Consider the following 25,693-nt stretch of genomic DNA (forward strand, 5'->3'; position numbering starts at 1 on the left):
GTGCGCCAGGTCACAGCTAAAATCGCACAGGCCACAGCGAAATTCGCACATAGCGCGGCGCACGCAATAAAAGTAGGCGGAACACGGGCGTAACACTCGGAATGGGGAACAACTTGCCAAAACGTGGGCGTCACGGGGGAAGTACAGGGCACAAGTGCGCGGAACGCCCACACGCTCGCCTACAACACGTATTCATGGAATAGAATAGGGGAAAAAAGCGCACGCTCAAACCAGCGCACAGGCACAAACACGACCGCCACAAGAAAGGAGGCGGTAGCGTCTCTGCGGCTGTAAGAAATGTGCGCCAAAAGGTGCGCCAACAAATAGCACCTATATACTGCCATGATGAATGTCCCATACTGTGGCCCTCCAGGAAAAATGACGTGCTAAGGGGTACCCACAAACACGGACACCCGCTGACAAAAAATACGTGTGCATGTATACCGGGGTGCGCGGGAAGTGTCACACGCGATTTGCAGGGTACGTGCATCACAGGGGTTCGCGTGAAGTAATTCACACGATCGGGCCTGGGGGAGCGGGCTACGTGTATTACAGGGGTTCGCGTGAAGTTCCTCACGCGATCGGGCCTGGGGGAGCGGGCTACGTGTATTACAGGGGTTCGCGTGAAGTTCCTCACGCGATCGGGCCTGGGGGAGCGGGCTACGTGTATTTCAGGGGTTCGCGTGAAGTTCCACACGCGATCGGGCCTGGGGGAGCGGGCTACGTGTATTACAGGGGTTCGCGTGAAGTTCCACACGCGATCGGGCCTGGGGGAGCGGGCTACGTGTATTACAGGGGTTCGCGTGAAGTTCCTCACGCGATCGGGCCTGGGGGAGCGTGCTACGTGTATTTCAGGGGTTCGCGTGAAGTTTCACACGCGAATAGCCTGGGCGCGTGAATTTGAGGGGTGCGCGGGAAGTTCCACACGTGATCGGGCCTGGGGGAGCGGGCTACGTGTATTACAGGGGTTCGCGGGAAGTTCCTCACGCGATCGGGCCTGGGGGAGCGGGCTACGTGTATTTCAGGGGTTCGCGTGAAGTTTCACACGCGAATAGCCTGGGCGCGTGAATTTGAGGGGTGCGCGGGAAGTTCCTCACGCGATCGGGCCTGGGGGAGCGGGCTACGTGTATTACAGGGGTTCGCGGGAAGTTCCACACGCGAATAGCCTGGGCGCGTGTATTTCAGGGGTTCGCGGGAAGTTCCACACGCGAATAGCCTGGGCGCGTGAATTTCAGGGGTGCGCGGGAAGTTCCACACGTGATCGGGCCTGGGGGAGCGGGCTACGTGTATTACAGGGGTTCGCGTGAAGTTCCTCACGCGATCGGGCCTGGGGGAGCGGGCTACGTGTATTTCAGGGGTTCGCGTGAAGTTTCACACGCGAATAGCCTGGGCGCGTGTATTTGAGGGGTGCGCGGGAAGTTCCTCACGCGATCGGGCCTGGGGGAGCGGGCTACGTGTATTACAGGGGTTCGCGGGAAGTTCCACACGCGAATAGCCTGGGCGCGTGTATTTCAGGGGTTCGCAGGAAGTTCCACACGCGAATAGCCTGGGCGCGTGTATTTCAGGGGTGCTCGGGAAGTTCCACACGCGAATAGGCTGGGCGCGTGTATTTCAGGGGTGCGCGGGAAGTTCCACACGCGAATAGCCTGGGTGCGTGTATTTCAGGGGTTCGCGGGAAGTTCCACACGCGAATAGCCTGGGCGCGTGAATTTGAGGGGTGCGCGGGAAGTTCCACACGCGAATAGCCTGGGCCCGTGTATTTCAGGGGTGCGCGGGGAGTTCCACACGCGAATAGCCTGGGCCCGTGTATTTCAGGGGTGCGCGGGAAGTTCCACACGCGAATAGCCTGGGCGCGTGTATTTCAGGGGTGCGCGGGAAGTTTTACACGCGAATAGCCTGGGCGCGTGTATTTCAGGGGTGCGCAGGAAGTTTTACACGCGAATAGCCTGGGCGCGTGTATTTCAGGGGTGCGCGGGAAGTTTTACACGCGAATAGCCTGGGCGCGTGTATTTCAGGGGTGCGCGGGAAGTTTTACACGCGATTTCTGCACGGTACGTGTATTTCAGGGGTGCCGGGGAGTCCCACATGTGATTTGACAGTGTGGGTCCTCCCAGGTGTACCCTGTACACCCTCCACGGCCCCTGCAGGCAGCCCACACCACAGGGGACTACCCTGCATCCCTGGTCATGTCCCGCAGGCAGCCCACCCAACATGGGCATGCCCCCCAGCAAAGGCACATGTCTCCTTGAACTAATGAACACCAACACATGTCCCCTTGCACCCCCACCCCCCAGCACTGTGGGGCACATGCCAGCAGTCCCCCACCCATGTCCAACTCATGTCCCCCACCACCCCCACCCCCCAGCACTGTGGGGCACCTGCCAGTAGGCCCCCACCCATGTCCAACTCATGTCTCCCACCACCCCCACCCCCCAGCACTGTGGGGCACCTGCCAGCAGGCCCCCACCCATGTCCAACTCATGTCTCCCACCACCCCCACCCCCCAGCCACCAGGGTCACCCTCCACCAGGGCCCCACTCATGTCTCCCACCACCCCCACCCCCCAGCACTGTGGGGCACCTGCCAGTAGGCCCCCACCCATGTCCAACTCATGTCTCCCACCACCCCCACCCCCCAGCCACCAGGGTCACCCTCCACCAGGGCCCCACTCATGTCTCCCACCACCCCCACCCCCCAGCAGTGCAGGGGCACCCTCCACCAGGGCCCCACTCATGTCTCCCACCACCCCCACCCCCCAGCACTGTGGGGCACCTGCCAGCAGGCCCCCACCCATGTCCAACTCATGTCTCCCACCACCCCCACCCCCCAGCCACCAGGGTCACCCTCCACCAGGGCCCCACTCATGTCTCCCACCACCCCCACCCCCCAGCAGTGCAGGGGCACCCTCCACCAGGGCCCCACTCATGTCTCCCACCACCCCCACCCCCCAGCACTGTGGGGCACCTGCCAGCAGGCCCCCACCCATGTCCAACTCATGTCCCCCACCACCCCCACCCCCCAGCACTGTGGGGCACCTGCCAGTAGGCCCCCACCCATGTCCAACTCATGTCTCCCACCACCCCCACCCCCCAGCCACCAGGGTCACCCTCCACCAGGGCCCCACTCATGTCTCCCACCACCCCCACCCCCCAGCACTGTGGGGCACCTGCCAGCAGGCCCCCACCCATGTCCAACTCATGTCCCCCACCACCCCCACCCCCCAGCACTGTGGGGCACCTGCCAGTAGGCCCCCACCCATGTCCAACTCATGTCTCCCACCACCCCCACCCCCCAGCCACCAGGGTCACCCTCCACCAGGGCCCCACTCATGTCTCCCACCACCCCCACCCCCCAGCACTGTGGGGCACCTGCCAGCAGGCCCCCACCCATGTCCAACTCATGTCTCCCACCACCCCCACACCCCAGCAGTGCAGGGTCACCCTCCACCAGGCCCCCACTCATGTCTACCACCACCCCCACCCCCCAGCCACCAGGGTCACCCTCCACCAGGCCCCCACTCATGTCCCCTATCACCCCCACCCCCCAGCCACCAGGGTCACCCTCCACCAGGCCCCCACTCATGTCTCCCATCACCCCCACACCCCAGCAGTGCAGGGTCACCCTCCACCAGGCCCCCACTCATGTCTCCCACCACCCCCACCCCCCAGCAGTGCAGGCTCAACCTCCACCAGGCCCCCACTCATGTCCCCCTGCACCCCCACCCCCCTGCCACCATGTGCAGCCCCCACCAGGTCCTCACAATCCCCAATCATGTGCGTAATGGTCAGCCTCCACAGCCAAAAAGACCTACCAAGTAACCCATTCACCCACATGGAAATGGAAATCACATGTTACACCCCCAATGTACATGAAGCAAATGAACCCATGTCCGTCACACACATATTTTCAAATTGAATGGGAAAACACACAACATGACATGCATGAAACCAAGGAGATGAAACCACACAGTGAACAATGGAAAAAAAAATGTATTGAAAAAAATACAAATGCCAAAGAAAGAAAACTAACTACAATTTAAATGTGAAAAAATAAGCTGCATGTCCGCATAAAAACACAAAACTAGAAAATCAAATCAAAAAAATTATGTCCAAAGTGAAATGTAAAAACTCTCCATGCAACAAAGAACTATGTACAAAAATAACAAGGGTCCATCATCACAACTGAACTAAGGAAACCTCCTAAAAAACCTACCTAAATATCAACTATATACAAAAAGTGGAGCAGTGTCCGTCGACTCCAAATAATAATAAGAACGAAAGGAAACCTAAAACTAAAGAACTATATACAAAGGCGGCGGGCAAGTCCAGCGGCTCACTCTGTGGTGTTCCGGGCCAGGGCATCATCGAACTCCTGTTCGATGTCCCGGAGGCGGTCCAGTTCCATGGCCCCGAGGGTCCGCAGGGACGACGCCGTGTCCTCCTCCAACCCCCTGCGGATTGCCTCGAGGCACTCGGCCCGCCTCAGGGCCCTCCGCATGGAGTTCTCCGCCCTGACCATTGTGAGCCGCGCCTCTTCCGCCCGCCGCCGCTCCGCACCTATGGCGTGGCCCAACCGCTGCCACACGGAAGACACTCTCTGTCCTGGGTCCTCCTGCCCTCCGGCCGATGCCTGCCCCTCCGATGTCGAAGGCCCCGAGCCTTCATGGCTCCCACCATCTTGCTGCTGCTGCTGCTCTGCCTCTGCCCGTGCACTGCCTCCTGCTGCCTGCACATCCTCCGCCGGCTGGGGTGCACCTGTTGATGTGGCCACCCCTGCTGGACGTCCGACTCCCGACTGTGGCAGGGATGCCTCCTCCACCAGCCTGGCCGCACTGTCAGAGGCAGCTCCACAGGGCACCCAGGTGACTGATGGGTGGGAAGATGGCACAGAGGACGACTGGCGCGTAGGGGGTCCAGTTGAGGAGGGGGTCGGAGCAAGCCCCATCAGACAGCGGAATCCGGCCTGGGTGACCTGTCCCAGCAGGCTGACGTGGTCAACGAGCCATTCGAGATGACGTGCAGTCTCTCCATGAAAAGACTGCAGGTCACCTCGCATGGCCCGTTGACGCAACGCCACACCAGCCAGGACAGGCTCAACCCGGTCCTGGATGGCCACGTCCGCAGGCAGAGGAAGGCCAGTTGACGTCAGCTCATCCCCTGCCTGAAAACGGGTCTGGACGTAGGCATCCCTGCTGGTGCAAGATGATGCAGGGACAGGATCGGGGACAGGATTGCACACAGGCACCTCCGCGGCTGCCTGTGCTGCCTCCTGTCCCTGGTCCTGCACTGCACCACTAGCACCAGTGGGATCCCCACCTCCAGACCCTGTCTCTGGTGCTTGCGCGGCCCCCTCCTCCACCAAACCCCCCACCAACCTGGATGACTCTGTGCCATCTTCCCCTGTTGGGCCCTGTGGGGTCCCAGCTGCCCCTTCTGCTGCCGAGGAGTCCAACTGCAACCTCCGCCTCTTGGACCTCCCCCCGGCAGCTGCGGCCTGGGACGCGGCACCGGACTCCTCACTCCCCGACGAGATGACAACACGGGAGGGGAGCCGGGCCTTGCGTCTCCGGCTGGCGGTCGGATCCCCGCCGCTGTGCTCCACAGCACCTTCTCCGCCCTCTTCATCAGTTGACGCTGCAGACAGGGAGAAACAAAACACAGGCATCAGGGCACTGTACAATGGACACATACACGCATGACAGTTGCACATGAGTGGCATTGGCAAACCTCAGACATGTCATCACAATCCCCAACACACATGTCATTGCAACTGGCACACATGAGCCATACCACAGCCATATCGCAACTGCCACCACCATCCCTACACATACAACAGCATCAGCAGCCAAAGGGGAGCCATACATCACATGCAACACAGGAAGTGCACCACACATGTACACACACCACCACACTTGCATGCATGTCTACACCTCTGCCAAGTGTCGCACTGTTCAGACGGGCATCCATGTCACATCTGCCAATCAGGCTTCCACATACCGCTGTCACATGCATCCATGTAGCATCACTGTTGCACCTTTGACAAATACACACACATGCACATGTACACAGTGCTCATACATGCAGCCGAAAACAACATACATGCCTGAGATCACGGACATGTCTACTTACATACACATTCATCCAAACATGTGTGCACGCACAACTGCATTTGCCATGCAAGCCCACACACACAAGCACCATCCATGTCTCACACATTACAGCCCTCGCATGTGTCAGCCCCACGGCCCTGTACACCCCCACCCATACTCCACCCCATACAAACAGATGTGCAACCGGCACAATGGGGAATGATCACCACACGCCCTGCTCACAACCAGGATGCATGTACACTCACCGCTCGACTCCAGACGGCTCTGCTTCTCTAGGACCTGGACGTGGAGCGCTGGGGATATGCGTTCCAGGACCCCCATCTGTTCTTCCGACAAGTGGCCCCGGCGCCCCTTGGCATCCGCAGCCTTCAAGAGGCGCCGGGCCTTGTTCAGGGTCCTGGACCTGAAGTCCTCCCAGCGCTTCCTGACATGTTGTAAGTCCCGGACTGCCACCCCCTCCGCGTTGATGGCAGTCACGATGTCTGTCCAGATCCGAGTCCGTCCTTCCTTGTCGGCGCGGGAACTTCCAAAGAGGGCATCATACTGCCCCAGGACTTGCTCCACCAGGACACCAACTTCGGTGGCACTGAAGCTGGTGCCCCTCTGCCTCTCTGGCCGGGGGTTGTCAGTGGTCACAGATGGTGTTAGCCCCGACATGACAACCCCAGAGGCAGGAGTGGGTGGGCAACTGGGTCCTGGGGCTGGGCTGTGGAGCGATGGAATTCCAGTCGGGAGTCTTCTGTTCCAGCAGGGGTGGTCACAGCAACAGCACCCCTGGCTGATGTGCAGGCAGCAAATGGCAGTGCACGTGGGCAGCAGGCAGTCAGGCAGCAGCAGATAGCAGGTGGGAGCGTGCTCGGGGCTCTGGGGGGCAGTAATTCGGCCTTCTGGGCAGGAGCGTGGTCTCCCGTGTGCTCACGCGTGGCCAGCTTGGTACGGAGTGAATTGGCACGTGAAAATCCTGCACGTCAGCGTGAAAACCGAGGAAAGGCCCTAAGCGCGTAAGCGCGTCAGCACGCATACGCGATTCCATTGGACCAAAGGCCCTCAGCGCGTAAGCGCGTCTGTGACGTGACCCGCACGGGTGTTTCCCACACTGCACGTGATGACAGAGCACACGTGGAAAGACTGCACGTCAGAGTCTCATCGCGTGTAATTGGACAAAAGTGCGTGTACACGCGATTGGCCTATGTACGTGTATATGAGGTGTGCGCGGACACTTACACACGCAAGTACGTCAGCGCACCTGTATCCCGGTGTACGGCCATTTCCACCAATCACACGCAATGAGACTCTGACGTGCAGTCTTTCCACGTGTGCTCTGTCATCACGTGCTGTGTGGGAAACACCCGTGCGGGTCACGTCACAGACGCGCTTACGCGCTGAGGGCCTTTGGTCCAATGGAATCGCGTATGCGTGCTGACGCGCTTACGCGCTTAGGGCCTTTCCTCGGTTTTCACGCTGACGTGCAGGATTTTCACGTGCCAATTCACTCCGTACCAAGCTGGCCACGCGTGAGCACACGGGAGACCACGCTCCTGCCCAGAAGGCCGAATTACTGCCCCCCAGAGCCCCGAGCACGCTCCCACCTGCTATCTGCTGCTGCCTGACTGCCTGCTGCCCACGTGCACTGCCATTTGCTGCCTGCACATCAGCCAGGGGTGCTGTTGCTGTGACCACCCCTGCTGGAACAGAAGACTCCCGACTGGAATTCCATCGCTCCACAGCCCAGCCCCAGGACCCAGTTGCCCACCCACTCCTGCCTCTGGGGTTGTCATGTCGGGGCTAACACCATCTGTGACCACTGACAACCCCCGGCCAGAGAGGCAGAGGGGCACCAGCTTCAGTGCCACCGAAGTTGGTGTCCTGGTGGAGCAAGTCCTGGGGCAGTATGATGCCCTCTTTGGAAGTTCCCGCGCCGACAAGGAAGGACGGACTCGGATCTGGACAGACATCGTGACTGCCATCAACGCGGAGGGGGTGGCAGTCCGGGACTTACAACATGTCAGGAAGCGCTGGGAGGACTTCAGGTCCAGGACCCTGAACAAGGCCCGGCGCCTCTTGAAGGCAGCGGATGCCAAGGGGCGCCGGGGCCACTTGTCGGAAGAACAGATGGGGGTCCTGGAACGCATATCCCCAGCGCTCCACGTCCAGGTCCTAGAGAAGCAGAGCCGTCTGGAGTCGAGCGGTGAGTGTACATGCATCCTGGTTGTGAGCAGGGCGTGTGGTGATCATTCCCCATTGTGCCGGTTGCACATCTGTTTGTATGGGGTGGAGTATGGGTGGGGGTGTACAGGGCCGTGGGGCTGACACATGCGAGGGCTGTAATGTGTGAGACATGGATGGTGCTTGTGTGTGTGGGCTTGCATGGCAAATGCAGTTGTGCGTGCACACATGTTTGGATGAATGTGTATGTAAGTAGACATGTCCGTGATCTCAGGCATGTATGTTGTTTTCGGCTGCATGTATGAGCACTGTGTACATGTGCATGTGTGTGTATTTGTCAAAGGTGCAACAGTGATGCTACATGGATGCATGTGACAGCGGTATGTGGAAGCCTGATTGGCAGATGTGACATGGATGCCCGTCTGAACAGTGCGACACTTGGCAGAGGTGTAGACATGCATGCAAGTGTGGTGGTGTGTGTACATGTGTGGTGCACTTCCTGTGTTGCATGTGATGTATGGCTCCCCTTTGGCTGCTGATGCTGTTGTATGTGTAGGGATGGTGGTGGCAGTTGCGATATGGCTGTGGTATGGCTCATGTGTGCCAGTTGCAATGACATGTGTGTTGGGGATTGTGATGACATGTCTGAGGTTTGCCAATGCCACTCATGTGCAACTGTCATGCGTGTATGTGTCCATTGTACAGTGCCCTGATGCCTGTGTTTTGTTTCTCCCTGTCTGCAGCGTCAACTGATGAAGAGGGCGGAGAAGGTGCTGTGGAGCACAGCGGCGGGGATCCGACCGCCAGCCGGAGACGCAAGGCCCGGCTCCCCTCCCGTGTTGTCATCTCGTCGGGGAGTGAGGAGTCCGGTGCCGCGTCCCAGGCCGCAGCTGCCGGGGGGAGGTCCAAGAGGCGGAGGTTGCAGTTGGACTCCTCGGCAGCAGAAGGGGCAGCTGGGACCCCACAGGGCCCAACAGGGGAAGATGGCACAGAGTCATCCAGGTTGGTGGGGGGTCTGGTGGAGGAGGAGGGCGTGCAAGCACCAGAGACGGGGTCTGGAGGTGGGGATCCCACTGGTGCTAGTGGTGCAGTCCAGGACCAGGGACAGGAGGCAGCACAGGCGGCCGCGGAGGTGCCTGTGTGCAATCCTGTCCCCGATCCTGTCCCTGCATCATCTTGCACCAGCAGGGATGCCTACGTCCAGACCCGTTTTCAGGCAGGGGATGAGCTGACGTCAACTGGCCTTCCTCTGCCTGCGGACGTGGCTATCCAGGTCCGGGTTGAGCCTGTCCTGGCTGGTGTGGCGTTGTGTCAACGGGCCATGCGAGGTGACCTGCAGTCTTTTCATGGAGAGACTGCACGTCATCTCGAATGGCTCGTTGACCACGTCAGCCTGCTGGGACAGGTCACCCAGACCGGATTCCTCCGTCTGATGGGGCTTGTTCCGACCCCCTCCTCAACTGGACCCCCTACGCGCCAGTCGTCCTTTGTGCCATCTTCCCACCCATCAGTCACCTGGGTGCCCTGTGGAGCTGCCTCTGACAGTGCGGCCAGGCTGGTGGAGGAGGCATCCCTGCCACAGTCGGGAGTCGGACGTCCAGCAGGGGTGGCCACATCAACAACTGCACCCCAGCCGGCGGAGGATGTGCAGGCAGCAGGAGGCAGTGCACGGGCAGAGGCAGAGCAGCAGCAGCAGCAAGATGGTGGGAGCCATGAAGGCTCGGGGCCTTCGACATCGGAGGGGCAGGCAACGGCCGGAGGGCAGGAGGACCCAGGACAGAGAGTGTCTTCCGTGTGGCAGCGGTTGGGCCACGCCATAGGTGCGGAGCGGCGGCGGGCGGAAGAGGCGCGGCTCACAATGGTCAGGGCGGAGAACTCCATGCGGAGGGCCCTGAGGCGGGCCGAGTGCCTCGAGGCAATCCGCAGGGGGTTGGAGGAGGACACGGCGTCGTCCCTGCGGACCCTCGGGGCCATGGAACTGGACCGCCTCCGGGACATCGAACAGGAGTTCGATGATGCCCTGGCCCGGAACACCACAGAGTGAGCCGCTGGACTTGCCCGCCGCCTTTGTATATAGTTCTTTAGTTTTAGGTTTCCTTTGTTTTTTCTTATGATTTGGAGTCGACGGACACTGCTCCACTTTTTGTATATAGTTGATATTTAGGTAGGTTTTTTAGGAGGTTTCCTTAGTTCTGTTGTGATGATGGACCCTTGTTATTTTTGTACATAGTTCTTTGTTGCACGGAGAGTTTTGACATTTCACTTTGGACAAAATTTTTTGTTTTTGGATTAGATTTTCTAGTTTTGTGTTTTTATGCGGACATGCAGCTTCTTTTTTCACATTTACATTGTAGTTAGTTTTCTTTCTTTAGCATTCGTTTTTTTTCTTAATACATTTTTTTTTACATTGTTCACTGTGTGGTTTCATCTCATTGGTTTCATGCATGTCATGTTGTGTGTTTTCCCATTCAATTGGAAAATATGTGTGTGACGGACATGGGTTAATTTGCTTCATGAACATTGGGGGTGTAACATGTGATTTCCATTTCCATGTGGGTGAATGGGTTACTTGGTAGGGCTTTTTGGCTGTGGAGGCTGACCATTACGCACATTGTGAGGACCTGGTGGGGGCTGCACATGGTGGCAGGGGGGTGGGGGTGATAGGGGACATGAGTGGGGGCCTGGTGGAGGCTGCCCCTGCACTGCTGGGGGGTGGGGGTGGTGGGAGACATGAGTGGGGGCCTGGTGGAGGGTGCCCCTGCACTGCTGGGGGGTGGGGGTGGTGGGAGACATGAGTGGGGGCCTGGTGGAGGCTGCCCCTGCACTGCTGGGGGGTGGGGGTGGTGGGAGACATGAGTGGGGCCCTGGTGGAGGGTGACCCTGGTGGCTGGGGGGTGGGGGTGGTGGGAGACATGAGTTGGACATGGGTGGGGGCCTACTGGCAGGTGCCCCACAGTGCTGGGGGGTGGGGGTGGTGGGAGACATGAGTTGGACATGGGTGGGGGCCTGCTGGCAGGTGCCCCACAGTGCTGGGGGGTGGGGGTGGTGGGAGACATGAGTGGGGGCCTGGTGGAGGGTGCCCCTGCACTGCTGGGGGGTGGGGGTGATAGGGGACATGAGTGGGGGCCTGGTGGAGGCTGCCCCTGCACTGCTGGGGGGTGGGGGTGGTGGGAGACATGAGTGGGGGCCTGGTGGAGGCTGCCCCTGCACTGCTGGGGGGTGGGGGTGGTGGGAGACAAGAGTGGGGGCCTGGTGGAGGGTGCCCCTGCACTGCTGGGGGGTGGGGGTGTTGGGAGACATGAGTGGGGGCCTGGTGGAGGGTGCCCCTGGTGGCTGGGGGGTGGGGGTGGTGGGAGACATGAGTGGGGGCCTGGTGGAGGCTGCCCCTGAACTGCTGGGGGGTGGGGGTGGTGGGAGACATGAGTGGGGGCCTGGTGGAGGGTGCCCCTGGTGGCGGGGGGGTGGGGGTGATAGTGGACATGAGTGGGGGCCTGGTGGAGGCTGCCCCTGCACTGCTGGGGGGTGGGGGTGGTGGGAGACATGAGTGGGGGCCTGGTGGAGGCTGCCCCTGCACTGCTGGTGGGTGGGGGTGGTGGGAGACATGAGTGGGGGCCTGGTGGAGGGTGACCCTGGTGGCGGGGGGGTGGGGTGATAGGGGACATGAGTGGGGGCCTGGTGGAGGCTGCCCCTGCACTGCTGGGGGGTGGGGGTGGTGGGAGACATGAGTGGGGGCCTGGTGGAGGGTGCCCCTGCACTGCTGGGGGGTGGGGGTGGTGGGAGACATGAGTGGGGGCCTGGTGGAGGGTGACCCTGGTGGCTGGGGGGTGGGGGTGGTGGGAGACATGAGTGGGGGCCTGGTGGAGGGTGCCCCTGCACTGCTGGGGGGTGGGGGTGGTGGGAGACATGAGTGGGGGCCTGGTGGAGGGTGACCCTGGTGGCGGGGGGGTGGGGTGATAGGGGACATGAGTGGGGGCCTGGTGGAGGGTGCCCCTGCACTGCTGGGGGGTGGGGGTGGTGGGAGACATGAGTGGGGCCCTGGTGGAGGGTGACCCTGGTGGCTGGGGGGTGGGGGTGGTGGGAGACATGAGTTGGACATGGGTGGGGGCCTACTGGCAGGTGCCCCACAGTGCTGGGGGGTGGGGGTGGTGGGAGACATGAGTTGGACATGGGTGGGGGCCTGCTGGCAGGTGCCCCACAGTGCTGGGGGGTGGGGGTGGTGGGAGACATGAGTGGGGGCCTGGTGGAGGGTGCCCCTGCACTGCTGGGGGGTGGGGGTGGTGGGAGACATGAGTGAGGGCCTGGTGGAGGGTGCCCCTGGTGGCGGGGGGGTGGGGGTGATAGGGGACATGAGTGGGGGCCTGGTGGAGGCTGCCCCTGCACTGCTGGGGGGTGGGGGTGGTGGGAGACATGAGTGGGGGCCTGGTGGAGGCTGCCCCTGCACTGCTGGGGGGTGGGGGTGGTGGGAGACAAGAGTGGGGGCCTGGTGGAGGCTGCCCCTGCACTGCTGGGGGGTGGGGGTGGTGGGAGACAAGAGTGGGGGCCTGGTGGAGGGTGCCCCTGCACTGCTGGGGGGTGGGGGTGTTGGGAGACATGAGTGGGGGCCTGGTGGAGGGTGCCCCTGGTGGCTGGGGGGTGGGGGTGGTGGGAGACATGAGTGGGGGCCTGATGGAGGCTGCCCCTGCACTGCTGGGGGGTGGGGGTGGTGGGAGACATGAGTGGGGGCCTGGTGGAGGATGCCCCTGGTGGCGGGGGGGTGGGGGTGATAGGGGACATGAGTGGGGGCCTGGTGGAGGCTGCCCCTGCACTGCTGGGGGGTGGGGGTGGTGGGAGACATGAGTGAGGGCCTGGTGGAGGCTGCCCCTGCACTGCTGGGGGGTGGGGGTGGTGGGAGACATGAGTGGGGGCCTGGTGGAGGGTGACCCTGGTGGCGGGGGGGTGGGGTGATAGGGGACATGAGTGGGGGCCTGGTGGAGGCTGCCCCTGCACTGCTGGGGGGTGGGGGTGGTGGGAGACATGAGTGGGGGCCTGGTGGAGGGTGCCCCTGCACTGCTGGGGGGTGGGGGTGGTGGGAGACATGAGTGGGGGCCTGGTGGAGGGTGACCCTGGTGGCTGGGGGGTGGGGGTGGTCGGAGACATGAGTGGGGGCCTGGTGGAGGGTGACCCTGGTGGCGGGGGGGTGGGGTGATAGGGTCATGAGTGGGGGCCTGGTGGAGGCTGCCCCTGCACTGCTGGGGGGTGGGGGTGGTGGGAGACATGAGTGGGGGCCTGGTGGAGGGTGCCCCTGCACTGCTGGGGGGTGGGGGTGCAGGGGGACATGAGCAGGTGTGCAGGGTAGTCCCCTGTTTTGTGGGCTGCCTGCAGGGGCTGTGGAGGGTGTACAGGGAACACCTGTGAGGACCCACCCAGCCTAATTGCGTGTGATAATTCCCGCACACCCCTGTAATACACGTACCAAGCCAAATCGCGTGTGATAATTCCCACGCACCCCTGTAATACACGTACCTGGCCAAATCGCATGTGAAACTTCCCGCGTACCCCTGTAATACACGTACCCTGGCCAATCGCGTGTTGAACTTCCCGCGTACCCCTGTAATACACGTACCCTGGCCAATCGCGTGTTAAACTTCCTGCGTACCCCTGTAATACACGTACCCTGGCTAATCGCGTGTATAACTTCACGCGTACCCCTGTAATACACGTACCCTGGCCAATCGCGTGTTAAACTTCCCGCGTACCCCTGTAATACACGTACCCTGGCCAATCGCGTGTTAAACTTCCCGCGTACCCCTGTAATACACGTACCCTGGCTAATCGCGTGTTAAACTTCCCGCGTACCCCTGTAATACACTTACCCTGGCTAATCGCGTGTTAAACTTCCCGCCTACCCCTGTAATACACGTACCCTGGCCAATCGCATGTTAAACTTCCCGCGTACCCCTGTAATACACGTACCCTGGCTAATCGCGTGTATGACTTCACGTGTACCCCTGTAATACACTTACACTGGCTAATCGCGTGTTAAACTTCCCGCGTACCCCTGTAATACACGTACCCTGGCCAATCGCGTGTTAAACTTCCCGCGTACCCCTGTAATACACGTACCCTGGCTAATCGCGTGTATGACTTCACGTGTACCCCTGTAATACACTTACCCTGGCTAATCGCGTGTTAAACTTCCCGCGTACCCCTGTAATACACGTACCCTGGCCAATCGCGTGTTAAACTTCCCGCGTACCCCTGTAATACACGTACCCTGGCCAATCGCGTGTTAAACTTCCCGCGTACCCCTGTAATACACGTACCCTGGCTAATCGCGTGTATGACTTCACGTGTACCCCTGTAATACACTTACCCTGGCTAATCGCGTGTATGACTTCACGTGTACCCCTGATATGCACGTTACCCGCTTTGCGTTCCTTGTTTGGCTGCCCTGTAAACTGGTCCAGGGTTAGCGCAGCCCTTTGCGATGATTTAGCGATTTTGCTGGCTTTTCCTTGCGCGAGGGCGTTCTTGGGGGCGTTACTGGCGCTGCTGCAGGGTCGCTGCGATACTCTGCGCCACGGCTGGTTTGGGAGCATGAAATCCATGAATACGCTGTGCGCGGAAATCGGTTTTATCGCACGTGCCTGGCGCAGTCAATCGCACGCGGACACTCTGCGCCAGCCGATTGCGACACTTTTCTGCGAAATTCTATGAATTACCCTGTTAGAATCTTCATTGTCTTCTATTTTGTATGATAGGTCTACAGTTTTTGTGTTACTTTTATAAAAAGTTTTGTGGCAACATACACACACATGGTTTGGTACTTCAGCTGATGTACTTTTAAATGTTAGTATTTCTTTTTTGTATGTGTGTAGTAAAAGGTTGCCATGCATAGAATTGTTGTTAATTTGCTTTAACGCTATTTCATTCTGTAAGTGGCTTTCACTGCCAAAATATTTTTTCTGGATATAGTCGATTTCTTCAAGTAAGTCTTTTGCTGTACCATGTAGAAGAATGCTATTTAAATTGGCTAGTGCTAAAGCAGGACTTTTAGCATAGTACAGTTTATAGACTAGATTTCTTATAGTTGAATGTTGTGTTGATATCCTTTTGATATCATGGAAGGTAGTTTTGCAAGTAGGTCCTGTAATGCAAGCCAATGATTGTCCTTGTAGTCCTGTGTACTTGTGCACTGGACAGGTATCCATATTTTGCAGTAGTTTAATTTTGATTTTGTCTTTGCCTTTCACATATTGATTGAGGAATTGGCGTAAAGACTTGACATTTTTTTGGGGAATGTTACACATTGACGTGAATGGAGAGGTAATAATAAGTTTTCAGGGCATATTTTTGTAAGCAGTATTTTCTTGTTCCATTATGGTATTATTAACTTTTTCATAACCTCGACCACTGCTATGTATGGCAATTGTATTTGTTTGTTTTTGTTTGTATGCTTCTTCATTAAAGTATGGTTCTGTGATTTTAGTGTGACTCCATTCACCTCTGCAGATATTTAAGAAGTATTTTCTGTTGTCATTTCGTTTATTGAGAAGTATTTTTTGTAATTTAGTCATTAGTTTTGTTAGTGGTTTCATTTTGTTTAACACTAAAATAAATAACTTAGGTTTTAAGGGCTGAACCTGGTTTCTCTCCTGTTTTTATAAGATTTTGCAGGAGTCTGTGGCAGAACATTGTGGCTAAAAAACTTTTTTTGGTATGCTTACTTTGCACTATATCAAGATTTATAGAAGCAGTTTTATCTGTAGTGATAGCTGGTTTTGTGTTAATTGTTTTGTGGTTCGTTTTACATTTTGATAGAGGAGGCAAATTTTCTGTACTTGAAAGCTCTTTTGTTTCACTAAATGACTGTATTAGATGTTTTGTTTGAACTATTTTACAAATTCTTCTAGAGATGGATGCTTATGTTGGACACTTTTATTTTCATTTGCTCTACTTCTGTGTTGCTTTCTACGGACTTGATTTTTGGTAGGCATTCGTTAGGATCTGTTGAAAAAAATAAAGAAGGTATGGGTTGGGGTGTTCTGCAATGTGTGTGTGCTGTGTGCTTGAGTGTTTGAGTAAGATGATAAAGATGTAAGTAATGGTGTGTGATTGTTCATTGGGCAACTACAACTAGTAGGGATGGTTATTCTTTAAATTATGTGCTTACTAAACTGGGGTTCAGATGACAGAAAAAAGTAAGCTAGTGGTGTGGAGACGTATAAATAGTAAATATAATGCTATACAATTAAAACAGTTGTTTGTTCTATAATATCACCATTCTAGCGGCTGAGTTGGGTCATTTGTGTGTCAAAAAATAGGAATTTGTGGGCCATTCTGGATGTAATCGCAGTTTAAGAAATGGGGATTTTTGGACAGAATGGTGCACAATCTCTATTTTTAGGCACAGAAATAGCATGACTTAACCTTACAGTGTGTTTGAGTAATAATACAAATATTATGGTGGTATTCCACTTGCTTGTTTTCTAAAATGAGCAAGTTTCTTCTTAGTTGTTCTTTGTACTTCAAATCCGGCTGCTCCTTTTCAGGAGAATGGTCTTCACTGCAATTGTAAAGGAAACAAATTAGTAATTTTGTTTGTATATAGCACTGTTTTTAATTTAGACATTAATTTTTTTAATTGACATCCTCAGCGCTTTCCCCAAAACCATGAAAACTATCTTATTCACATAAGCTATGTCGCACCAGTTGAATGCATATCATATGTTCTTAATGAATAAACTGTATTGCAAGACTAACTAGCAAACAAAATATCTTTACTATGCCTTGTGGACTTCATAATGTACCACTGAATACCATTATTCCTGTAACTACGCTCTTGAAAGTAACAGTGCCTCAATGTCATGGGCTGCTTGCGCTATATAAATATAAGTAAGTGAATAAATAAATAAATGTTTATGTTATTGTACAAGTATTGTTGTTTGAGATTTGAATCTAGTGTGTGCATGCAATTTTGTTTGACTTTATGCACTCTATATATTTTATTTAAAATATGTTAGTTCAACATGTTTTGAATATGTGTGTGTAAAAAGAAATTAAATAGTATAAAGATTTGTAAGTGACAGTTGATTTTAGAAGATGGAAAAAAAGACAGTAAATTCAATTTACAGATTATAGAAACTAAAAGTCAGTTAATCTGTTTATATGAAACTAGAAGAATTGTACATGTACTTTACAGAAAATATGCATACCTGTAGTTTGTGTTCATGCATATGGATATGCATGGAGCTGCAAGTAGAAATCTTGCAGACTTGTACAGTATTTCTTGTAGAAGGTGCTTTCCGATGAAATGACACTTGTACTCAGAGAGATTAACAGTACATTTGCAGTGCTGATCTATGATGATGCAGTTAGATGTAGAGATCTTCTAGGTGATTGGTGGATGGTCAGGTGACTTCTTAGCTACATCCAATGAGGGAATGGCACATAGAGTGAAGTGGAAATGGTAGAAGGGCTGTCCATGTTACAATATGTCCGCGGACATGGCGGTAGTCAGCGGACATCAGGTTTTACATCCGGGGATTTTGGGTTGGGGGGCCATGCAAATGAGAATGAGCAGAGAAAGGGATTGGTCAGGAAAGTTTAGTGGGTGTGTTGTGCCAGGAGAGAGTTTCTTAGATACTCTTTTTGCTGAGAGAAGAACAGATAGCTATGGCTGTGTATTTCAGAAAACAGATTGTTTGGATTTTGGGAGACTCGTGGATACATTGGTTGAAGGTGCATGCCGAAAGCTGTGGAGTAGCTGTAGATTTTGGATTCCCACATGTGGAAGTACGCTAGCATGGAGTATGTGGAATTGGACTTGCTACCTCTCTGTGCTGCTTTGGAGACAGAGCAACATCCATATATAATTATAATTCATTGTGGAGGGAACAGTTCAGGACATGTGTCTGGAATTTCTTTGCAATTTGCAATGAAAGAAGGACTTGGGAAGGACATGGACATGTTTCCAAATCCTCAAGTATTTTTTTCACAGATTGCACAGAAACAAATGTGGCTTTGTTCTTCTTCATTTGGTCCACAAATGGAGAAAGCAAGGCGCAATGTCAATAAGACTGTTTGTGCCTTCCTAAGAGATTTTGGCATGTCCTCTTTTCACAATGAAAATATTATGTTTCGTAGCACATACATTTTTCGCAGAGATGGAGTCCATCTTACTTATGCTGGCAATCAGATTTTTCTGAGAAATGTACAAAATGTATTGCAACCTTTTTTAGAATTACAGCATCCATTTTGTAGTAGGTGTTGAGTATTTCTAATTTTTCAAACACAAACACCCACAAAAGGCTCTTTTTAGAGCCACCACTTCCTCCCAGAGAAAATTGCAATGATTATGATAGGGCAGCACCACAAAATTTTCGATGTCCGCGGGATAAGAAAGGGCAAGCTGAGAGAGGAAGATGTAGAGTGGGTTTTATTTGGATAGTGAGCAGATCTTCTTGTGCTCTACATACATACACACAACTGTGACCCTCGAAAGGTAAGGGTCATAAGCATTGTGTATGGCCTGTGAGGCAGCTTGAGGAATACGCTGTCCCACAGTAGTGTTCCTTGTGGTGACAGGATCAGAAAGGGAGGATGAAGTAGAGGAAGTCAACCTGCTACGCTCCTCGCAAGGTACGCAATGGCCCCAGTGTGGAATTACTTTAGGTGTCGCTTCATGGTAGTGGTCCCAAAGCTGTACGAACCAAGCCTCCTGCGACTGAGTACCATTTTGCACTTGTTGCAGGTGACTTGGTTCGCACCAGTCTTAGGACCATTCCCATGAATGGTAAATAACCGCCACACCCAAGACTCATGTCGAGTGCGGGTAGTAGGGAGTTCAACTACCTCATCCTCGTCATCCTCTTCTTCCTCCTCTGCATCCTCACTCCTGTTCCCCTCTTCAGGCCCTTGGGAGGTGGTGGTGGTGGAACGGGTGGGGGTGGTGCTGAGGCAGATGCAGCACCAGGTGGCAGCAGTGCAGCCATGGATGCCATCAGGTTCACGATGTAAATATGCAGTTGGCAATAAAATTTGCTGTGCTCTGTAGGATAGCCAGAAACACAATGAGAATAAGCTCTAGGGCGTGGTCTTTTATAGGGGTGCTGGTACGCGGTTCGCAGACATGCGCGCTGTCCACGGACAGATTGAATACAAAACAAGGTTCAAAAAGTTTCAAAAAGTATGTAGAAACTCAGGATTAGTATGTGGGACTTGTGCAATGGTGAGTTTTTATTGAAAAATATTGTGTATTACTTGAAAATGTACTTTTAAAAATTGTTCGTGGACATGGACAGTGCCGCGAAGGGACCGGGTGTCGGCAGGACACCAGATGCACCGACAGTTGTTTGCGGACACTGTTCGGGTCCTGAAGTAATTAAAAGTGCGTCACACGTCAGACGGACAGTTATGGACAGGTGTTTGTTCTTAGAACAGTTTCAACTTGCTTGCGAACAATACAGACAGACATAGCGTCCTCAGAACACCCCATTTTGTTTATTTACGCACATTTCAGGACACCACATGTGTTCTTAGAACAGTTTCAATTTGGTTGCGAACAATACGGACAGGCATAGCGTCCTCAGGAAAACCCTATTTTGTTTATTTACGAACATTTCAGGACACCGCGTGTGTTCTTAGAACAGTTTCAACTTGCAGGCAAACATTACGGAGAGGTATAGTGTTCTAAGGACACCCCTATTTCATTTTATTTACAAACATTATAGGACACATGGTGTGTTCTTAGAACAATTTCAACCTGCCTACGAAAAAACCGACAGGCATACCGTTCTCAGGATGCCCCTATTTTGTTTATTTATGAACAATTCAGGACACCGCGTGTGTTCCTATGACAGTTTCAACTTGCATACAAACATTACGGAGAGGTATAGTGTTCTAAGGACACCCCTATTTTGTTTATTTACGAACATTTCAGGACACATAATATGTTCTAAGAACACTTTCATTTTGCCAAGGAACAATACGATAGCGTCGTCAGGACACCCCAATTTCGTCCATTGACGAACATTTCAGGAGACAGCTTGTGTTCTTAGAACAGTTTCAACTTGCCTGTGAACAATACTTCAGGACACCTCAATTTTCATTTCTTTACGGACATTCCGGACACCCGCGCTGTCCACGGACACCTAAATTGCTTGAATTAGAACACAATATAAAAATCTAACTTTATTTAACATGTATGATTAATTTATGACAGAGAAGGTGAGGCAGAAACTGAAACAAAAACAGGAGAATTAGGGGTTTCAACAGGATTTGTATGGGGTGAAGAAGGGATGGAAGTCCCATCAAAACGTTTTGGTTCATGTAAAGGGTTTGGGGATAATTGACCGGGATATGGTGAGTGGGGACAGGTACATGTGGGACAATGGTACGTGGTTTTTTGTTTAAAATAATCTTCCACAAAGTTTTTTAAATTATTAAAATTTGCCAACAGTAGATCCATTGTTTCTTCTATGCTGTGAAGAGTCTTATCCATAACAGCTTTTTCTGTAGTACTTTTTGGTATGCTCTGTACAATATATATATATATATATATATATATATATATATATATATATATATATATATATATATATATATATATATATATATGTTAAATGTATATAAAATAATAATAAGAAAATGGTTTATATTGTAAAGTGTCTACAATTAGATTCACTATCTTCTGACATCTCCTCATGTGGGAAATGCTCCTCTAGCTACTCCAGAGTACTAGACATTTCTGTGAGAAAAAAAACATAATATCATTTTTTTTATTTTTATCTAATACAGAAAGTTTACAAATATATGAGTAAAATGCAGTACACTTACTATTTCAGGTAAGGTATGTTCTGAGTGGTCTTTAGATCTGCTGTTGTTCTTGGTTGTGGAGTTTCTGTGGGGTAATCATGTTGGAAGCCTATCTTTCTTCTTTTGGTATATTCCATTTTAGAACATATTGGGCCTCATTACAACCTTGGTGCTAAGTGCACCAACTTTACCACCATGGTGTAAACTCCGTTTACACCATGGTGGATGGTGGATTTACCACCCCATTCCAAGGTGAGTGGGACGGTAAATCCCCATTTCCCATTTTCCCTTCCCCATTCCCATTTTTGCCCCATAGGGCATAATGGGAGTGGGGAAGGCGCTAATTACGCCGCCGTAAATTACGGCGGCGTAATTAGCATCATGGCAGGTTAGCGCCATGGATGTTAACGCCTGCTAAAAGCAGGCGTTAAAATCAGAATCAGGCGTTAAGGGTTAACAGTGGCGTTAATCCTTAACGCCTGAGTTGTAATGAGGCCCATTGTATTTAAATGATTGGTTAGTGTTACATATATGGGTTACACTTCTTATGTATTACTATATATAATGTGTATTTTTGCTGGTTTGTGAATTTGTAAAATGTTCATATGTTATCATATAACAATTAAACATACCCCCCCAGAGTTTTTGGGTAGTGGAGCTGTTTTCCGAACATGTCCGCAGAGTTATTATTTGTAATACTTACTTATTGGATAAGTCTACAAATATAGTACGTTTACAATTTTTAGTTCCTGACTGTTACTGAAAAAAACCATGTGGCCTAGATATGTCAGTAAAGGAAAAAAGAGGGAGACAGACATGTGATGTCATCAGTGATGTCATCAATGACATTTGTGATGTCATCTTTGATGTCATGGGTGTTAGTCTTAGCAGTGCACGGTGGTGGCGCGAGTTATGGTTGCTTAGCTTACCATAACTGGCGAATTTCAAGGGTTTTTCGCTTTTACTTGGAACCACAACGTCCCTTTAACAAAGTTTTTTCACTGAATTTCATAGGTTTTTAGTAGCGCAACTTAACCATAACGTCCCTTTAACAACGTTTTTTCACTGAATATATATATATATATATATATATATATATATATATATATATATATATATATGAAATTAATGCTTTTCAAAGGAAAGGCAGCGAGTGGAATGCACTCCAGAGAGCAGCTGCAACAGGAGAACAATGTCATTGCGGCAAATAAGTGGAGAAAACACCTCGGTATTTCCTGGCAGCGCGTTTTCTTTATTAATATAAATGCATCAGGAAAGGGAACCAAAAAAGAACAACGTGTTTCGCGGTACACAGACCGCTTGATCACATAGGTTTACAAACAACACAGATGATGGACTGCAATTTACCCCCAAACAACTCTCTGATTACACATAGAGAGTGTCTACCTGCTGGGAGCCACTCATTCGACATGTTTTGCAAGGCACCCATCTTGGAACGATTGGATGGTATGTTTTACTCATAAGAGAATACAGACATCTTCCTCTAACATTTACGATATGGATTACATTCGTAATTTAAAAGTGCATGCCGAAAGGGCAAAAAAATAATGCCACTTAAAATAAAGCAATTACACAAAGAAACCATTTGTTTTTCAAATTCGACAGTATTAACATGATTTAAAACATTCCTTTGTGTGTCCATAATACGTTGACATTGCATAAAAGGAGGAAGTAGTCAAATGTAGCTCCTGGCTGCCTAGTAACAATCAGGGGCAGTAGTAGCCTTTATAGAGTGCAAATCGGCTCATATGCTTTTAACCTGCTCAAGCATGGATGTCTTTTGCTATATGTATGATACCCGATTGTTAAATACTGTGATCGCATATAACATACAGCAGGCTTGGATGATACTTATGTAGTTTGAACTCCCATTTGCTTTTTATCAGCTTAACAGGTACCTCCGGAATTTACACAGCAAGACACCTGCTGGAGAGGAGTTATCATTTGATGCCAAAGGGGAGGTTCCGGCTCAGTATGATATTATGAACTTGGTTTACTTTCCTAATGGATCCATCACAAACATTAAAGTTGGAAGCTATGACCCCATGGCTCCACCAGACCGTCAACTCTTCATCAAAGACAGCTCCATCCTATGGCACTCTGAGGGGGGCAGCATGAACAAGGTGAGTGTGAACTGTTGCATCTTGCACAACTGCGTGTTATGACCTGTATGCTGGTTTACGTATGCTATATGGTTCAGGCCTGTAACTTTAATAAGAACAGCATGGAGGCCAATGAAGAGTTCTACAGCCAATTCATTTATTGAAAAGACGTCCATACCTAAATGATAGTTCACTGCAGTTCACATAATTGCACAGCTTGTTTACAGAATTGCAAACATTTCTGCCTCTCTCCTGTCAGTATTTTAGCTCTTTTGATTCCATATGGCCCAAAAAGCTTCCAAAATGCATACTGCAGTGAAGCACCTCATCATACAAGGGCTTCAATGTCCATAAAAGAGCCATTCCACAAAGCTTTTTAATAAACCCTCCCTTGACATGACCTGTGAACTGTATGCATTTGGAAGGAAATGTCTCAGGTTTCAAGAGACACTGTTTTCTCTAAAGCCAGATGCACATTATGTCATGTAAAATGCATAAGGAAAACATTTCAACAGATTAAATGTGTCACCTTGCAAATAAAATTGAAAAGATTGGATATAAGAGGCCTTTCTGTCATTGTGATCGTATGCAGAAGATTGTAAAGGCGCACACATGTTCATTTTCGGATTTTTCCGCCTTGAAAACCTTTAACATTAATTTTGAAGTATTTCTGAATTCTATATAATTTAAGAAAATGTTTTATAGGTTTTCCTTTTTTATCTAATATGCATACATTATGGGCTGTTCACAAATTAAATCCAGAATACATTCCCACAAAAATTAAATCCAGAAAACATAGCCTCCACTCCCATGATTGCAGTAGGCCATCAATTTTTACTACAGATGTTAGTGTTTCCATAACTGTAACAAGATAGGCTCTCAGACAATTGTTCCTTGATCCACCTTAAGTTGTGCCTTTCTTATATTATCGAGAGCAAAACACTTCTTCATCATGGGGACATTTTTTGAATTTAGCCACAAGCTTAAGACACAGCTTGCTGCTGTTGTGGCTCTTCATTGTCGCATTAAAGCAAGAATCAATTTATTCATCTTAATCCCTGAATACTAATTTACATAAATAACTCTTACATTTATAGTTTAGATCCAACTGTATGTATTACTACGAGTCCATAATGAGTGAGTTCTCTGAACTCTTACTTCAGCTTTAAGGCCTGTAGAAAGCCAACCACAGCCATCCTTACAGAGGTGTAACCAGTAGAAAAAATTATCTGCCAGAGAATATATGGCGTAACAATTCCAAGGGACTGGAAGTGCTTATACAGGTAAAACAATAGTTTCTGGTTTAGCATGGGGTACTTCAAGAGTAAATGCTGCAGAGTCTCAACCAGTTTCGAATGTTTGCAGTACCGACAGATATTATCTTTTTTACTGATAGTTTTCCGTCTTGCTAGGACGTCCTGAATGAGCCAGAAATTAAATCTCATTCGTAAAAGCAAAAAGCAGATATATGCACAGGTGATGGGTGTTTCATCAGATACATCTCCATTAAGGCGAAATGTGTTATCAAGAAAGGGATTGTTCCTGAAGCCTCTATAGGTCTGGCATTGCTCACGTGTGACAATCCAGGCAGTTTGGAACAATTTCAAGTGGGCCCTGGTCAGATTTTTCAACAAAGATCTAAAGATATGTCCGCATCTGCCATTGTTTTGATAACTGCCATCTTCTGCTTAGTCATGAAAGTATGCTCTGAGTAGAACACATAAGTTGATAATGTACTAAGTAACATGGCTGACTTAGGCGCCAGAATACATATCATAACAAGGGCACAGAGACTGCGTAGATATGTTCTGTGCATGGTGATTAAACACAGCTCATATCTAAGGAAGGCCATTGGAAGGCATTGGGGAAGATTTAAAACACAATTCCAGTATTTCCCTTCCATTTCTCGCCGGACAGAGCTCAGGAAAAATCCTCTTTGTCTCATCTCCATATAGAACCACCTTCTGATTATAATAAGCTACAGCTGGAGTCACAGAAAATGTACCATATTTGGCAAGTATGATTTTTGACCCTTCTTCACCCTACGTATGATCTTGGTTTTGTCCAAATTGATTGAAAGATGATTCTTCTCCACATAGGCAGCCAGGGCATCAAGTAGCCTCTGGATCCCTTGGGGGTTTTAGATAACAAAACCAGATTGTCTGCATGTAATAATGCTGGTAACTGCTTTAATTTCATCTTTGGGGCGTCCGTTATAATTTTTTGAAATGATTCCCGCAAAATAGACTTAAAATAGTTAAAGAGGGCTGAAGCAAGGAAGCACCACTGCTTCAAGCCTCGAAATGTGGGAATAGGCGAAGAAAGAATGCCATCTAGTGTCAATCCTACCTCTATCCAAGTGTTTGTATGCACTGACTCAATAAGAGCACCTATGGTTGAGGGACAGTGTGCCTTGTGTAATTTCTCCATTAATAATTCCTTGGAAATGGAGTCAAATGCTGCGCGGAAGTCTACAAATGCTAAATAGAACGGCTGCTTG

The 25,693-nt window shown here is 51.4% G+C and overlaps 1 protein-coding gene across 2 annotated transcripts in view; it reads left to right on the forward strand.

The window, feature by feature from the left end:
• The window catches only part of LOC138510879 (vomeronasal type-2 receptor 26-like), a 176,128-nt gene that overhangs the window by 95,665 nt on the left and 54,770 nt on the right, over positions 1–25,693 (forward strand). For both annotated transcript variants that reach the window (XM_069626533.1, XM_069626534.1), the window contains one exon: positions 22,978–23,214. In XM_069626533.1, coding sequence (XP_069482634.1) covers positions 23,074–23,214 — 141 coding nt within the window. In that variant the 5' untranslated portion in view covers positions 22,978–23,073. The remainder of the gene's footprint in view (positions 1–22,977; positions 23,215–25,693) is intronic.

This window comes from Ambystoma mexicanum, chromosome 6p, assembly GCF_040938575.1.
Source record: "Ambystoma mexicanum isolate Mex_15411 chromosome 6p, UKY_AmexF1_1, whole genome shotgun sequence".
Classification (NCBI taxonomy): domain Eukaryota; kingdom Metazoa; phylum Chordata; class Amphibia; order Caudata; family Ambystomatidae; genus Ambystoma; species Ambystoma mexicanum.